General features: G+C 49.2%; 1 protein-coding gene and 1 long non-coding RNA gene across 3 annotated transcripts; both read left to right on the forward strand.

The window, feature by feature from the left end:
* Positions 1–43: 43 nt before the first annotated feature.
* DHRS1 (dehydrogenase/reductase 1) lies at positions 44–10,035 on the forward strand. Of its 2 annotated transcripts, XM_003128543.5 has the most exons (9): positions 44–261; positions 651–824; positions 3,641–3,784; positions 3,938–4,017; positions 7,869–8,001; positions 8,314–8,460; positions 9,019–9,088; positions 9,427–9,507; positions 9,648–10,035. In XM_003128543.5, the coding sequence occupies exons 2-9, from the start codon at positions 675–677 to the stop codon at positions 9,782–9,784; spliced, it is 942 nt and encodes a 313-aa protein (XP_003128591.1). In that variant the 5' UTR covers positions 44–261; positions 651–674; the 3' UTR covers positions 9,785–10,035. The 2 variants fall into 2 exon arrangements, with proteins under 2 accessions (XP_003128591.1, XP_084825219.1); XM_084969093.1 differs by lacking the exon at positions 651–824.
* A 623-nt stretch (positions 10,036–10,658) lies between these two features.
* On the forward strand, positions 10,659–11,817 carry LOC106504464 (uncharacterized). Its single transcript, XR_001297954.3, has 2 exons — positions 10,659–11,602; positions 11,693–11,817. It is a non-coding gene; the product is annotated as an uncharacterized LOC106504464 (long non-coding RNA).
* Positions 11,818–17,619: the final 5,802 nt, after the last annotated feature.

A 17,619-nucleotide genomic window follows, 5' to 3' on the forward strand; every position in this document is an offset into this window, starting at 1 on the left:
AGCCGCGCGACGGCCCCTTCCGGGGTGGGCGTGGCTGGGCCACGGGATCGCCCCGCCCCTGTTTGTGGGGTCCCCTCGCACATCTGAAGTCGTGCTTCCCTCCGCGTCCACGGCGGAAACCCGGCCAGAGCGCGGACTTCCACCCCAGCGTCGTATTCTGACCCGGTTGACGTCGCCTTGTCCCGCCCCTGAAAACGGAATTAAAGTCCTCCGAGAACGAGCGAGACGGTGTGACGAGTCCAGAGGCAGCACAGGTGGCAGGTAAGAGGCACGAGCCCCCTCCACTTAAGGCTTACGGTCCCTGGGCCCCCCGCCCACTCCACTGCCTCCGGACCAGTGGCCAGAGCTCTAGATAGTACAGGACTCTGCGTGGACGCGCCAGAACTGTCCTGCCACAGTCTCCCACCCAGTCAGCCCCACTCATAGTCCCAGTAGGTGGCCGGCCTGGACAGCCTCACACAGTCCCCTTCTAAACTCCTTGGCTTCCCAGAAAGGACAGCCAGCCTTGTCCGGGAGCCTGCACTAGTTGGCCCCCTCTGAAACTTCTCTCCCTTCAAAGGATCTCAACCTTGGCTCTCCCTCTTACCTTTGTCAGAGGCCGCCCCCGACATACACAGTCTTTTCCTCAGAGCAGGTCTTTGCTTCCACAGATTTAACCCCTTCTCTTGTGAGTCATGGTAGCACCCATGCAGGGCCAAGTGTGCGTGGTGACAGGTGCTTCCAGGGGTATTGGCCGTGGCATCGCTTTACAGCTCTGCGAAGCAGGTGCCACAGTTTACATCACTGGCCGCCATCTTGACACGCTGCAGGTCACTGCCCAGGAGGTGAGTGCGTCCTCTGGGACCCCAGGGGCAGAAACCACCTGAGGGAGCTCTTCCCATTAACTTCCCTCTAATTCCTTACCTGAAACCATGATATTCCTCAACAAAGCATGAATATGTACCGAACGTGGGATAAATAAACGCCCTAGCTTCAGGTCACATTTTGCCACTGAGTGAATTTTATGAAAAAAACTTTCTGTTGAGTGTTTCAGAGATTTTGAAATTGCAGCTAAAAGTTGTGGACCTATGCCTTTTCTCTAATTTAGTCAAGACTTTATTGAATCGTATATTTTTGCTTGACTTTTCTACTGGATTTCATTTCAACATTGGGATGATTTTGATTTGCTAGGCACTGGGTGAAGCACTGGAATTAACAAGATTAGTAAGACATAACTTCTGCTCTTAAAAGAGTCCAAGAGTTCTCTAGTGACTCAGTGGGTTAAGGATTTAGCATTGTCACTGTTATGGCTCTGGTTACAGTTGTGGCATGGGTTCAGCCCCTGGCCCTGGAACTTCCATGTCTCAGGCATGGCCAAAAAAAGAAAGAGTCCAACAGGAAGTCCAAGGCAGAAACGGATCATTTCAATGTAATATTAATGCAGTAAGTGATAAGATAAAAGTAATTGATGTGATTATGGAAAGTGATATGTGTGCACAGAATGTTCTGGAAATGTGGGTGAGAAGTTAGGCAGGAAGGTCTGACAGTGGGACCCAGTGCACAGATCTGGAAAATGTGAGGATAGTTCTTTTAAATATAATGATTATTATTTTTTTCCATTATAGCTGGTTTACAGTGTTCTGTTGATTTTCTACTGTACAGCATGGTGACCCAGTTACACCTACATGTATACATTCTTTTTTCTCACATTATCATGCTCCATCGTAAGTGACCAGACATAGTTCCCAGTGCTACACAGCAGGATCTCATGGCTAACCCATTCCAAAGGCAATAGTCTGCATCTGTTAACCCCAAGCTCCCAATCCATTCCACTCCCTCCCCCTCCCCCTTGGCAACCCCAAGTCTATTCTCCAAGTCCATGATTTTCTTTTCTGTGGAAAGGTTCATTTGTGCCATATATTAGATTCCCGATATAAGTGATATCATATGGTATTTGTCTTTCTCTTTTTGACTTATTTCACTCAGGATGAGAGTCTCTAGTTCCATCCATGTTGCTACAAATGGCATTATTTTGTTCTTTTTAATGGCTGATCAGTATTCCATTGTGTATATATACACCACATCTTCCTAATCCAATGGTCTGTCAATGGACATTTGGGTTGTTTCCATGTCTTGGCTATTGTGAATAATGCTGCAATGAACATGCGGGTGTATGTGTCTTTTTTAAGGAAAGTTTTGTCTGGATATATGCCCAAGAGTGGGATTGCTGGGTCGTATGGTAGTTCTGTGTATAGTTTTCTAAGGTACCTCCATACTCTTCTCCATAGTGGTTGTACCAGTTTATATTCCCACCAACAGTTCAGGAGGGTTCCCTTTTCTCCACACCCTCTCCAGCATTTGTTATTTGTGGACTTGTTAATGATGGCCATTCTGACTGGTGTGAGGTGGTATCTCAGGGTAGTTTTGATTTGCATTTCTCTAATAATCAGTGATGTTGAGCATTTTTTCATGTCCCTATTGGCCAGCTGTATAGAGGATAGTTCTTGAATAAGGTATTCTTTTTCTGAAGTTAGAGGATGGGGACACATTTGTAGAGGGTGAGGTAGATCAGGAAGTAGAACTAGTTTATGTCTGAGAGTATTGATTTCTCACTTACCAGGCAAGTGAATTGATGGATTGAGGGTAAGAGGGCTGCGACAGAGTTGAGATTCCATGTGAGATGTGAAGGATGGGAGCTAAGGGTATGCCAGATGGAAATGATCTAGAACGAATAAAAAGATACTCATTTCTTTCTTTTCTTTCTTTCTTTCTTTTTTTTTTTTTTTCATCTTGTCTTTTGTCTTTTTAGGGCCACACCCGTGGCATATGAAGGTTCCCAGGCTAGGGGTCTAATCAGAGCTGTAGCTGCCAGCCTACGCCAGAGCCACAGCAACACCTAATCCAAACCACATCTGACCTATACCACAGCTCATGGCAACACCAGATCCTTAACCCACTGAGCAAGGCCAAGGTTCAAATCTGAAACCTAATGGTTCCTAGTCAGATTCGTTTCTACTACACCAAGATGGAAACTCCATACACTCATTTCTTTTTTTTTCTTTTTTTTTTTTTTTTTTAATAATGCCATTTCTTGGGCTGCTCCCATGGCATATGGAGGTTCCCAGGCTGGGGGTCAAATTGGAGCTGTAGCCGCCAGCCTACGCCAGAGCCACAGCAACACCAGATCTGAGCCACGTCTGCGACCTACACCACAGCTCACAGCAATGCCGGATCCTTAACCCACTAAGCAAGGCCAGGGGTCGAACCCGCCACCTCATGGTTCTTAGTCGGATTTGTTAACCACTGCACCACGACAGGAACTCCTATACACTCATTTTTTAAGAGCAGCCACCAAGCCTTGTTTCTCCCTCACCCTCCGCACACAGACTACAGTGCCTTGCACATGGTAGGCCCCAGTAAATGTCTGTAGATTTTAAACCTGGGATCCCCATCCATCTGGCTACACGATGGGAGGGCTTAGCCTTCCTGAAACTCCTAAAACAGCCACCAGAGGGCAGTATTGCCCACAATGTTTCCTCAGCTGCTAGCTCTGAGCCCTGTGCCAGGCCTTCTCAGCTGCCACCCTGGGAGCAGTGGGGAGCTGTTTTGTGTCTCACACAGTGTATGACTGGGAGTTCCTTTCCCCTCTGTCCCTCTCTAGGCGCAATCCCGAGGGGGCCGGTGTGTGCCTGTGGTGTGTGATTCAAGCCAGGAGAGTGAAGTGCAAAGCCTATTTCAGCAGGTGGCTCGAGAACAGCAGGGGCGTCTAGATGTGCTGGTCAACAATGCCTATGCTGGTGTCCAGGTGCTCTTTGAACTTCAACTCTGCTCCGAACTCCTGACCTCCCCCTCTGACCTCTGAGTCCTCCTCTCCACTCATTATCCCTTCCATTATCCAGCCTCATATACCTTCCTGCTTTCTGATCAACCTATTCTTCACTGTCCCTATGCTTTCCAGGCGATCATAAACAATAGGAAGAAGGCATTCTGGGAAAGCCCTGCCTCCGTTTGGGATGATGTCAACAACGTGGGACTCAGGTGGGTGTTCCCCTCCCCAGCCCACCCCTATACCCACAAAGGCCTTCCCCCCACACTCTCAGCCCAGCTAGGAGCCCAGACCTTTCCCCATGTGCCCGCTCCTTTTCCTTCTGACTTCTTTGTCTCTTTCTTCTCCTTTCTGTCCCATTTGTCCACTAACTTCTGAAGAAGTTTCATTCAGGTGAATCTGTACCTAGGAACATCACCTTCTGCCTTGTTTCTGTCAGTAATGTTCACCTGAAGTTGCCCTTGCCCTCTTCCTTACCTCAGTTTCTGCCCATTCAAATGCACGGCTCAAAAGGGAGCCTCTTTCCCTCAATAAAGCACACCATCCATAGTCAGTGTTTCCAGAGATGGTTAGAGGAAGGAATTGGTTTGTTTTAGATCGGGGAAGGTCGTTAAGGAAGATTCAGTGCCAGCCGTCTTAGCCTCTAGCTCCTCACTCCAGACCCACAGGCAAGGGCACCCCCAGGTCTGAGTTGATAGGGCAGGGGTGTCATGGATTTACACCTACGTGTGACACAGGGGTGAGATGAAACACAGCATTTAGAGTTCACCCAGCATGATATGTACTAGTTGGGTCTGTGTTTATTGTTGGAAAGAGGGCACCCTCTCAGAAACTACGCTGTGTGGGTCATGGGTGTGCACGGCCACCTGTGGGAGTCACCAAGCAATTATATGCAAATCTCTCTCTAAAGCATCTAAGAACACCCACAGCTTCTAGTGGCACTCCCAGGGAAGCAGGATAGAATCCAGGAGTTCCCATTGTGGCCTAGCAGGTTAAAACCCAACTAGTATCCATGAGGACGTGGGTTTGATCCCTGGCCTTGTTCAGTGGGTTAAGGATCTGGTGTTGCCACAAGCTGCAGTGTAGGTCACAGATGTGGCTCACATCTATCATTGATGTGGCTGTGGTGTAGGCTGATAGCTGTAGCTCCAATTTGATCCCTAGCCTCAGAACTTCCATGTGCCACTGGTGTGGCCCTAAAAATAAAAAAAAAATACAAAAAAAGGATTAGGATCCAGTTGTGATTTCCAAAGTGGAATAAAGGTTGTGGGGACAGAGGTGGATGGTCAGTTAAGAGTCAAGAGAAGAATACCCAGGGAGCTGGAAATTGACAGCACCCATATCCTTAGCCCTCCAGAACCTTCCTCACTCTCATCTCTTGCTGGTCAGGGTTTTGAGCCTACAAGGCAAAGGCCCAGACCTTGGCCCCTGAGCCCTGGTGAATTCCTCAAGGTGAAGGTCACTTTGTGAGCCTCTAAGAAGCACACAAACATCTCCCTTGCACGCATGCACACACGCATTTATTGTGTCTTTCTTCTGCACTACCTTAGGCTGGGTCTCCTTTTGAAACCGTAGCTCTCTACTTGTTTTCATTTGAAGCATCTTATTTCCCATGTGAAAGAAATTTTTTCTGGTTACCGGGCATTTATATATCACATACTGTGAAGGACAGGATGATCTTACTCCCTCATCCCCACCCCTTTCTCCCTTGCCTGAGATAGAGCTCCTGTTAATAGCCTAATATATATTCACCATTCTTTTAAATAGTCCACTGGGAAGAGATACCATAATTTATTTATCCCCTTATCTAGTGCAGTAGTGGAATTCTTATGTCAAAAAATATGTACTTCTTGGAGTTCTCGTCGTGGCACAGTGGTTAACGAATCCAACTAGGAACCATGAGGTTGCAGGTTCGATCCCTGGCCTTGCTCAGTGGATTAAGGATCCGTGAGCTGTGGTATGGGCTGCAGACTCGGCTCGGATCCCAAGTTGCTATGGCTCTGGTGTAGGCCAGTGGCTGCAGCTCTGATTAGACTGGAGCTGGAGAAAAAGTAGGGCCACACCCACAGCATGTGGAAGTTGCCAGGATAGGGGTCGATGGAGCTACAGCTGCCAGCCTACACCACAGCCTCGGCAACGCAGGATCCAAGCCACATCTACAACCTACTGAGCGAGGCCAGGGTTCGAACCCACATCCTCATGGATACTAGTTGGGTTCATTACCACTGAGCTGCAATGGGAACTCCGATATGTACTTCTTAAAGACTTAATAAATATTATCAAACTGTCTTCCAAAAAAGACCCTGCCAATTTATAATCTCTCAGTGATGAAGGAGAACATCTGTTTCCCCATGTCCTCAATCATACAAGACAGTATCAGGCCCTGAGATCAGGCAAGTTTTGCACCTCTGATTGGCCAAAGATGCCCAAATCTGTTTTTTATTGTTTGGTTGGGTTGGGTTGGGTTGGGTTGGTTTTTTTTTTTTTTTTTTTTTTGTCTTTTGTCTTTTGTCTTTTTAGGACCGCACCCAAGGCATATGGAAGTTCCCAGGCTAGGAGTCTAATCAGAGCTGTTGCTGCCGGCCTACACCACAGCTCACAGCAATGCCGGATCCTTAACCCACTGAGCAAAGCCAGGGATTGAACCCACAACTTCATGGTTCCTAGTTGGATTCATTTGTGCTGCACCACAACAGGAACTCCAGTTTTGTTTTGTTTTATTATTATTTTTTTTTAAGGGCTGTACCCGTGGCACATGGAAGTTCCCAGAATAGGAGTCACATTGGATCTGCACCTGCTGGCCTACACCACAGCTACAGTAATGGCAGATCTGAGCCACATCTGCAGCTCATGGCAATACCAGCTCCTTAACCCACTGAGCAAGGCCAGGGATCGAACCCACAACCTCATGGTTCCTAGTCATTTTCGTTTCCACTGCACCATGACGGGAACTTCATGCATTCATTTTTTTACCTTCAAAATATATTTGGACTTCGTTTTAAAATAATAAATGGGTAGAGAGCCAATCCCACCCACTAAATACCTGACTAGTTGTCCCAAATCCATTTACTGAGTGGTCCATCTCTCCTCATTAGTTTGAAATGCTCCATTTATAATCTGCTGAATTCTCTTTTACATTTGGATTCATCATTGACTGCTTTGTTTGTTTGTACCAGCACAGCATTTTTTAACTCTTATGTCATTGCACGTTTTAATGAAGGCTGGCAGAACAAGGGCCGCATATCCCCCTCAGCCACGAGATACCACTCTTTCCTTCTCAGAATTTTCCTGGCTTTTCTCACGCATTTATTCTCATTGAGCTTTAGATTATATGATCAATTTCTCCAAAAGTTTTATTGAGATATAACTCGGAGTTCCTGTCCTGGCGCAGCAGAAACAAATCCGACTAGGAACCATGAGGTTGCAGGTTCGATCCCTGGCCTCACTCAGTGGATTGAAGATCTGGCGTTGCCATGAGCTGTCCTCTAGGTCACAGATGTGGCTTGGATCCCGAGTTGCTGTGGCTGTGGCATAAGCCAGTGGCTACAGCTCCCATTCGACCCCTAGCCTGGGAACCTCCATATGCCGTGGGTGTGGCCCTAAAAAGCAAAAAAAAAAAAAAAAAAGAGAGAGAGAGAGATAAGGTAAATTGACTGACTCTATGGATTAATTTAAGTAGAACTGATGTTTTTACACATTGATTCTTCTCAATAAATTATGTCTGTACTTGCTCTTTGATATTAAACCGAACTTTATAGTTTTTCCTTGTAGAAACTATGTATTTATTATGTTGTATCCCCCAAAGTTTTGTAGGTTTGTTATTGCTGTCATGACAGAGTGCTTTTCTTCCATTATAGTCTTCTAAAGATTGCCGTTTCTCATCCTTTGGTGGTTAATTTTACCAATGTCCCTCTCAGAATGTGGCCTCAAGCCCTTGATTCACCAGGCTCACAGCAGCCCCTATGTGGCTTTCTCCCAGCTCAGAAGCCAGCAGGGGGCAGAGGAAGCTTCCCTGGGCAGCCCTGACCATGTTTCATTCCTTCTTCTTTGCCTCACATTCTAGAGGCCACTACTTGTGCTCGGTGTATGCAGCACGGCTGATGGTACCAGCTGGCCGGGGGCTCATTGTGATCATCTCCTCCATTGGGGGGCTGCAGTATCTCTTCAGTGTCCCCTATGGTGTGGGCAAAGCTGCGGTGAGAACCCAAGAGCACGGGTTGGGGAGGTATAGGACAATGACAGTACCCATAGCTCAGGAGACACCCCAGTGATCAGTGATGAGGCCGACCGGCCCTTGCCTCTCCCTCTGCCCTTGCATGGATGGTGCCTTCGCCCAGGTTCCTCTCAGCTGGCTAGAGTTGGCAGCTCACTGGGGCAGGTGGACAGCTGAGGCAGGGCTCCTGGGCAGGCCAGGGGCCTGGGACGTCTTCATCAGAAGCAGGGAAGACAGGAGGAAGGTGACACAGCCCGGTGTCCTGGCTTTCTCTCAGCCTTCTGTCCCTCTGCAGTGCGACAGGCTGGCTGCCGACTGTGCCCAGGAGCTGCGGCGCCACGGGGTCAGCTACGTGTCTCTGTGGCCAGGGTTGGTGCAGACAGAAACGCTGAAGGAGTACATGATAAAGGCTGACACTGCTGATGACCACATGATTGAGCAGGTTGGTGAGGGGAGGGCAAGAGCGGCAGAGAAGGCCTCTCCATCCTCAAAGACAAGGCAATAAGAACAGCAAAGAGTAAATCCCTAGCTGCTTGGGGCTGAGCACTGGCACACATTATGTTCTTTGCTCCTGTAAAGGACTTGGTATCTCCAATCTACCGATGGGGAAACCAAAACTCAGGGAGGTTAAAAAACTTGGTCAGCAGAGCTTCCATACCTGCCTGCCTGCATCTCTCACAAGCGTCCTATCCTCATAAATCTATTTCTTGCCCTTAAAAAAAAAAAAAAGAAAAAAAAAAAAAACTTGGTCAAAGTCACAGTGGAAAGATTGTCCTGCTCCAAAGCCCATGCTCTTGACCTCGACACTGAACTAGTCTAGAAGGTCCAGACATAGTTGGCATCCCCACATCCTTCCACTTAGGAAAGGCAGAAAGGCAGTGGGTCCTGGCGCCAGGCTGACAAGGACCTCTCCCTCCTGGGACAGAAGCTGAAAGTGGGAAAGGAACTTGGGCAGCACTCTTGGAAATTAACCCTCCATTGTCTCTGCCCTGTGTTTCAGATCAAATTGCCATTCTCATCCGCGGAGACCACAGAAATGAGTGGCAAATGTGTGGTGGCACTGGCAACAGGTGAAGAGGTTGGGGCAGCTGGTAACAAGAAAGGGCATGGAAGATCTGTAGGGTTGTGGCAGCCGGTTCTGGGTCCTGGCTCAGGGTGTGGTTGAGGAATATACCTTCTTTCTCTGGCTTCTCAAGGCCCAAAGGATCCGATGCCCAGTTTGAGGGGCGGGGGCCTCAGGAACTGGCTCCTGGGAGGTGCAGCCAGGAGCCAGAGGCCTGAACCTTTCTAGGAACAGAGAAACAAATCTGGGCTCCTAAGCCTGTCTCAATAGTGTCCTGTGCCATTGGGCCCAAGCCTGTCACAGTGCACCCCTCCCATGTCAGCTCAGCTGTCTATGTGCCCACAGACCCCAATATCCTGAGCCTGAGCGGGAAGGTGCTGCCATCCTGTGACCTGGCGCGGCGCTATGGCCTACGGGACGTGGATGGTAAGAACTCTGGCCCAGCAGCTGGCCTGGACCTCCCTCCCTCTTCCTTCCTCCCTCACATCCCACCCAGTCTTTCAGCCAAGGGGAGGACGTCTGAGGTGTGGGAAATGTGGCCCTCATCCTCTTCCTGTGCTCCACAGGCCGCCCCGTCCAGGACTACTTGTCTGTGAGCTCTGTTCTCTCCCACATCCCCAGCCTGAGCTGGATGGCCTCCTTCTTGCCCAGCTTCCTCCGAATGCCCAAGTGGCTTATGACCCTGTACACCAGCAAGTTCTAACTGTCCTGGTTGGACACCACTCTGCTTCCCTTCAGACTGAGTGGTCAGCCTGTCTCCGTGGAGTCGGGCAACCTTTCCCCCCTGTCTGCTGATACCCCTGATCTGAAGAGAAGGCCTCCGCCATGCGTCCTGGCTGAGCCCTAGGGACCTCTTGAGGTCCTTCTTCAGGTTTTCCTTGCCCCTGCCTTTTACTTTTTGCCTTGGTATAGAAAAATGCTCTAGGGGCTAATAAAGGGTTGTCCTCCAGCACATTTCTGAGTGCTGATTCTGTGCTCAGGGTGGTAAGTACTTGAGAGAAAGACGAAATGATATGCAAAATGCTTAAGTTCTCAAGGAGCTGCATCCCCAGGACAAGGCCCCTTTCCTGCACATCTGCTCCTGCTCTTGCCTGGAGAGTTGCCTGCCTCAGGGGCACTGGTCCTTTGGCTGAGAGGCCCGTTTCCCATGCCCTAGCCGGGGAGCAGGGGCCCTCCACAGCCAAAAGCAGGCACACCCCAGCCTTGAATTTCTTTCCCACCCCCTCATTCCACCATCTCCCCAGGGAGAGAGGCCTTTTGCCTCATGTCGGGCCTGACCTCCAGCTGAGGCCTGAGCCAAGGAGGGCCCATTCCTTGGTGCTTACAATTTCCAGGAATTAGAGAGGAAAGTACTACCCAATTCCAAGTGAGAGGTGGAGAAATAGCTGGGGGCACTGACACACTCGTGTCTTCCCTTGGATGGCACCACCTGAACTGCCTTTTTTTTTTTTTTTTTTTTTTTTTTTAATTTCTTTCGTGGGTTTTTTTTTTTTTTTTTTTTTTTTTTTTTTTTTTTTTTTGTCTTTTTGTCTTTTTGCTATTTCTTGGGCCGCTCCCACGGCATATGGAGGTTCCCAGGCTAGGGGTCGAATCGGAGCTGTAGCTGCCAGCCTACGCCAGAGCCACAGCAACGCAGGATCCAAGCCGCGTCTGCAACCTACACCACAGCTCACGGCAACGCCGGATCGTTAACCCACTGAGCAAGGGCAGGGACCGAACCCGCAACCTCATGGTTCCTAGTCAGATTCGTTAACCACTGCGCCACGACGGGAACTCCTCTTTCGTGTTTTATTTCAGGGCTTCACTGGCAGCATATGAAAGTTCCCAGGCTAGGGGTCAAGTCAGAGCTACAGCTGCTGGCCTACACCATAGCCACAGCCATGCCAGATCTGAGCTGCACCTGCAACCTACACCACAGCTCACAGCAATGCCGGATACTTAACTCACTGAGCGAGGCCAGGGATTGAACCCACATCTTCATGGTTGCTAGTCAGGTTTGTTACTGCTGAGCCACAGCAGGAACTCCTGAACTGCTTCCTGAGGAGCTAACTGCAAGAGCCCTTTAGGGCTGCCTTTCCTGCTTGGGGGTAGTGGATCCTGATCCAGCTTGAAGCAAGGCAACAGGGGGTGTGTTCCAAAGAGAAGCCAGGGGTACACTGAAGGAGCCTTTCCGCCAACAGCCTCGAGCACCAAGGTAATGGGATGGTTGCTGTAAATCAGAGCAGCAGAGACCATTTCTAATCTTTGTGTGTATGTGTGTAGTTATTCTTTTTTATGCATTTTTATCATGAAATAATGCAAATTAATTCAAATGTATACACAAGAAGGAACATAATATAATGATGACTTTATACCCACCACCCAGCTTTATCAAACATTAACTTTTGGCAGTTGTTACAGATTGAAGGCGCCGGATCCTTGACCTGATGGGCAGGGCTGGGGGGGTCGAGCCTGAATCCTTATGGATGCTGGTCAGGTTGTTGCTGCTGAGCCACAAGGGAACTCTAATAACTGGATTTAGGTGAGGTTGTGAGGGTGGGGCCCCCTGATGGGATTGGCACCCTTATAAGAAGACACAGCAGGGAGCTCACTGGCTCCCCATCACTTGAAGGTCCAAAGAAGACAGCCATGTACAAATCAGGAGGAGAGACCACAACCCCACCACACCACCACCCTGATCTTAGACCTCCCAGCCTCCAGAACCAAGCAATAAATTTCTGTCATTTAAGCCTCCAATCTGTGGTACCTTGTTATGACAGCTCTCACAAACTCGTAGTTAATTTCCTTATCCTTAGTGCAACAGATTTCAAACGTGATTACTATTCCTTCTTCCAGGAAAAACAGGCCACAGAGAATGGTATATTTCAGATTTACAAACATGGAGAGAGTGGTCAGAGCACACTGCAGATGGTGTGGCTCGGTGAGGAACGTCACTGTGCCCACCCAAGGCCAGGGAGTGTCCCTTCCCGGTGACATGCTTGGTTTTCTGCTTCCCCATCTGCCTAGTCTGCCTAAGGCCTCCTCCTGGGTTCTTCCTATCCCAGACAAAATATATGTTAAACCCTAATGCCCAGTGTGATGGTATTTAGAATCAGCATCTTTGGGAAGTAATTTGGTCAGGAGGGTGGAGCCCTAATTGATGGGACTAGTGGCCTTATACCACTTGAGGATATTACAAGTGTTTGGCAGTCAGCCACCTGGAAGAAGGTCCTCACCGGAACTCAACTGTACTGGATTCCTGAACTCAGACTTCCAGCGTCCAGAACTGTGAGAAAGAAATTTCTGTTGTTCATACGCCACCTAGTCAATGGCATTCTCTTCTAGCAGCCTGAACTAAGACTAATATTCACTTAAGATCTTTTTTGGAGGAAGAGCAGAGCACGGCCACTGGAATTGGCATTTCTAATCTTCAAAAAAGGTGGACTGAGAGCTGAGGCTCCCCAAGGCTGCCCATAGAATCTGCAGAAGCTGTGGTCTTCCTGCAGTCAGTGACTTCATGTTGGCTGCTTGAATTCAGCCACTGTGAGAGTATGCCACAGAAACCAACAAATGCTATCAATCAGGGCCTTTTTTATTTCGAGAGCACATGACTAGAACTGTGTACCTAAGCTTTGCTGTTTGTGCAGGCACCCGCTTTAGATCATGGTGATCAGATTTCCTCACCACCCTCTCATCCCTATCCACTCACCACCCCAAATTCTTCTCATCCCCTAAGGCTGGTGAGGGGCAGCAGCAGTTACCTGTATGCCTGAAGAAGAAGAACAAGGGCCTCAGGATCTCCAGCCTTCCACAGCCATCATTAAAAGCCATCACTCACTCAACAACGACAAAAAATAACCCAATCAAAAAATGGGCAGAGACGTAAATAGACATTTCTCCAAAGAAGACATACAGATGGCCAACAGGCACATGAAAAAATGCTCAACGTCATTAATTATTAGAGAAATGCAAATCAAAACCACAGTGAGGTACCACCTCACACTAGTCAGAATGGACATCATTAATAAGTCTACAACAAATGCTGGAGAGGGTGTGACGAAAAGGGAACCCTCCTACACTAGTGGGAAGGTAAATTGGTAAAACCACTATGGAAAACAGTGTGGAGTTACCTCAGAAAACTAAAATAGAGAACTACTATATTACCCAGCAATCCCACTCCTGGGCATATATCTGGACAAAACTTTCATTCAAAAAGATACAGGCGGAGTTCCCATCGTGGCTCAGTTGTTAACGAATCCGACTAGGAACCGTGAGGCTGCTGGTTCGATCCCTGGCCTTGCTCAGTGGGTTAAGGATCCATCGTTGCCGTGAGCTGTGGTGTAGGTCGCAGACGGGGCTCAGATCCCACGTTGCTGTGACTCTGGTGTGGGCAGGCGGCTACAGCTCCGATTCGACCCCTAGCCTGGGAACCTCCATATGCCGAGGGAGCGGCCCTAGAAAAGACAAAAAAAAAAAAAAAGATACAGGCACTCTATGTTCATTGCAGCACTATTCACAATAGGCAAGACATGGAAACAACCTAAATGTCCATTGACAGATGAATGGATTAAGAAGATGTGATATATATACAAGAAGATATATGTATATATATGTATATACATGTATATATGTATATACATGTACATATGTGTGTATATGTATGTGTGTATATATATACACATATTATGTGTGTGTGTGTATATATATATACATATATATATATGTATATATATGTATATGTATATATATGTATTCCACACACAATGGAATACTACTCAGCCATAAAAAAGAACAAAATAATGCCATTTGCAGCAAAATAGATGGAACTAGAGACTCTCATACTAAGTGAAGTAAGAAAAAGAAAAATACCATATGATTTCATTTATATCTGGAATCTAATATATGGCACAAATGAACCTTTCCATAGAAAAGAAAATCATGGACTTGGAGAACAGACTTGCGGTTACCAGGAGGGAGTGGGAGGGACTGGGAACTTGGGGTTAATAGATGCATACTATTGCCTTTGGAATGGCTAAGCAATGGGATCCTGCTGTATAGCACTGGGAACTATACCTGGTCACTTGTGATGGAGCATGATAATATGAGAAAAAAGACCCCTAAAAAGCAAAAAAAAAAAAAAAAGTTTTAAATCATAGGCAGCAGGCTTCCATGCAGGGGACTCATCTTAGAGAGTGAGTGACTATTGAGGCAGTGCTCCCAGGGATGGTCAGTTGACAGGGGAGAGACCAAGCAAGAGCTCCAATTCAGCTGTGGAGAGTGGCATCCCTCAATCTCAGGGGACCCCTGCCTGGGGCAAGGGAGCCAGGCTTTCATTCCCCACCACCACGGCCCTAGCAGTCGCCAGTCACACTTTGGCCCAGGTGGGGCCAGGCAGGGCAAAGCAGCTGCAGGAGATTGAGGGCAGCCCTCCAAGAGGCACTGCAGGTGTCAGCCTTGAAAGCACATTGAAGGAAGTGTTATGCACAGAAATGGAAAAGGGCATCTGAGGGGATCGGGGACAGGAGGATTTAAGCAGGAGTAATATGAACAGATTTGTTTTTGAGGAAGCTCACTGGGGCTGAGATGTGAGGAGGATGGACCAGAGGGAGGAGAGGCAGGCATCAAAAGAGCCACCTGGAGGCTGGCAAGCACCCCAAGATGTGATGGCAGCAGAGGTGCAGGCTGAAGAGAGACTGTGGGAGGCAATCAACAGACAGCCCTGTATGGAGGGAGGTGAGGCTGGTGCAGGGCTACTGTGCTGTTCCCACCAGCATGAAGGACCGTGAAACCAGAAACTGGTACAGAGAAAGAGAATGAGCAGGAGCCATGAAAGAGATGCCCTGAGGTCAGCCCTGATGGGGCACAGAGGGTGACTGAGATGCAACATCTACCCATCAGAGCAAATCAAGGGGCCCAGCCAGTCCCCAGAAGATGCTTAATCCCCAGGAGAAACCCAGGGAGGGAAGAGATTTTTGATTAGCATTCTTTTTTTTTTGGAGGGGGGGGCACCGCACCCACAACATACAGAAGTTCCCAGGCTAGTGGTCAAATCGGAGCTGCAGCTGCCAGCCACAGCCATAGCCACAGTCACACCAGATCCAAGCCGCATCTATGACCTACACCCCAGCTCATGGCAATGCTGGATCCTTAACCTACTGAGAGGCCAGGGATCAAACCAGCATCCTCATGGATACTAGTCGTGTTCGTTTCCAATGAGCCACAATGGAAACTCCTAATCACATGGGTCAGAATCCAAAAGGTATATAAAGGTGTACAGTGAGAAGTCCCCCCACCCCCCAGTCCCTGCTCACTAGTGCCCAGTCCCCGACCAGAGGCAGCCAATGCTACCATATTCTTGGGTAGCCACAGAGAGAGCCCATGCTGGGACAAGCAAAGAGCTAAGTGTATTCAGAGAAGAGATTTGACTGTGGGCAAATCTGGGCTTTTCTTTCTCTGGCTAAAAGGTCGTATTTTTCAGTCCTGAGGCCTTTTCTGGCCCTTGTGTCCTTACACTTCTAAGCAAAAAGCAGCCCTGGGCCTAGAGGCCCCACTCCTTCCAAGTCCTTAGGCACAGGCACTCATCACCAAGAACTTCCCTACTCCACTAGCAGGGAGGGTAAGAGGAAGAGCAACTAATGGCCTAAGGAATGGAGAAAAATGGCTGCAGAGAAGCAGTGGCAGTACCAAGGAGCCCAGCCTAGCAGCCTGGCAGCCCTGGCCTCCTCACAGAAGTGGACCCATGCGGTACCTGGGAGATTCACCCCCCCCCCTCTAAAGTGGATTCCTTTTTCTAGAGCAACCACCCAAGGGTTAGGGGGACAAAATGAGACCGACCGTGGAGCCTCTGTCCCCAGGGTATCCTCAAGGATGTAGTTCTGACCAACTGGCTGACACAGAACAAGAAGATGATGGAAGCAGGGCTGGACCACTCGGTCTCTGATTCCAGCTTTCAGGACAAGTCACCAAGGCCTTCCCATCAGCTCCTGAAGGACCCTCCGGGTGATATAAGTGACAGTGGTGGTGGGGATTCAAGCACGGGGAATGAAGAGCCCACACAAGGCCCCACGGGAAACCCAGCCCCATAGACAAGTCAAAGTGAGGTGGTCGGGCCCAGACCTGCCCTTTTCCCCTCCTCCTCCTGGCAGCTACCCACCCATGGCCCCCATGACACCATATTGGATGTTGTAGAAGGTTTCTTCAGCTCCTGCCTCCTTGCCCCTGGGGAGGGCCCCCACTGAGACCTCAGAAGTGGCTTTGTTGCAGCCTGCCCCCATCCTGTCTGGCCCCTAGTCCTCACCCTGTAAGTTGATCTATGCCTCCATGACTCCCCTCCTCCCTGGACCATTCTGCCTCCACCATCCTCTCTGACTTCCCATCCTTCCATGGATCCTCCTGGCCCTTCAGCACCCCCTCACCTGCCCTTCACAGTATCTTCTCCCCTTCCAGCTCTCAGTAGTCTGACCTTTGTTGCAGCCTCCTCAGTTGCCCAGCCCTTGTCAGGGAGGGGCGGATGGCCACAGGCAAGCTTTGTAAGACAAAAGGCTCATTCTCAAAGTGCTTTCAGTTACTATCCTGAAACAATTAAACAACCACGTTGAGACCCTGGGTGGGGACTCATTGGAGCAGGAGGGTTCAGGCAGCCAGGCTACTCCCCAGGCCACACACAAGTCTTGTTCTTTTTTTTTTTTTTTTTTTTTTTTGCTTTTTAGGGCACACCTGAGGCCTATGGAAGTCCCAGGCTAGGGGTCAAATCAGAGCTACAGTTGCCAGCCACAGCCACAGCAACGCAGGATCCGAGCTGCGACTGTGACCTGCATACACCACAGCTCATGGCAATGCTGGATCCTTAACCCACTGAGCGAGGCCAGAGATCGAATCAGAAACCTCATGGTTTCTAGTCGGATTTGTTTCCACTGTGCCACGACGGGAAATCCACAAGTCTTGTTCTTTTCAGGTTTCTCCTTCCTTGGCTCAGGGGTTGGGGCGGTTGGGGAGTAAAAATCCTTATCCTTGCCTTTCTCTGCAAAACCTCCAATCTGCCACTGTTCCGGCCTCTGGCAACCAAGGGCATCCTTGCCCAGGTTGATCAGTCCTGATTCCCTCTAGGATGCCCACCTCAGCCAGGCCCCCTACATATATCTGCCCATGGGTGTGTCCACCCAGGGACCGTCTGCTGAACCTCATTATTCCCGGTTTGACCAGGATGACCTGGCCCATGTTGAGCGGCAGAGGAAGGACTGAGTAGGGGCTAGGGACAGGAAGACTGGGTCCTCTCTGGAGGGATGCCACTGCCCTCTGCACAGAGGCACCTGTGGAGCTTGGAGCTCAGAAGTGGGCCGACTCCAGCCACGACCCAGTGCAGGCTCACTGGGAGCAAGGTCAAGGGATCACAGGGTCTGCATGGGTGTGTGTGCCAGAAGAGGAGAGGACCTGGAAGCCCACCTGAGCTTAACTTGATAATGGGAGAACCTAGGAGAGAAAAGAACCTTGAAATGGAAGAGGATTCAAGGAATGCAGAGGGAAGAAGTGGGGTCAGCTTTGTGCCATTTCTGTTCCAAG

The sequence above is a fragment of the Sus scrofa genome, chromosome 7 (genome assembly GCF_054392235.1).
Source record: "Sus scrofa isolate SSC_HxYL_T2T_F1_AM1 chromosome 7, Sscrofa_HxYL_maternal_Yorkshire_Landrace_v2.0, whole genome shotgun sequence".
Taxonomy (NCBI): Eukaryota; Metazoa; Chordata; class Mammalia; order Artiodactyla; family Suidae; genus Sus; species Sus scrofa.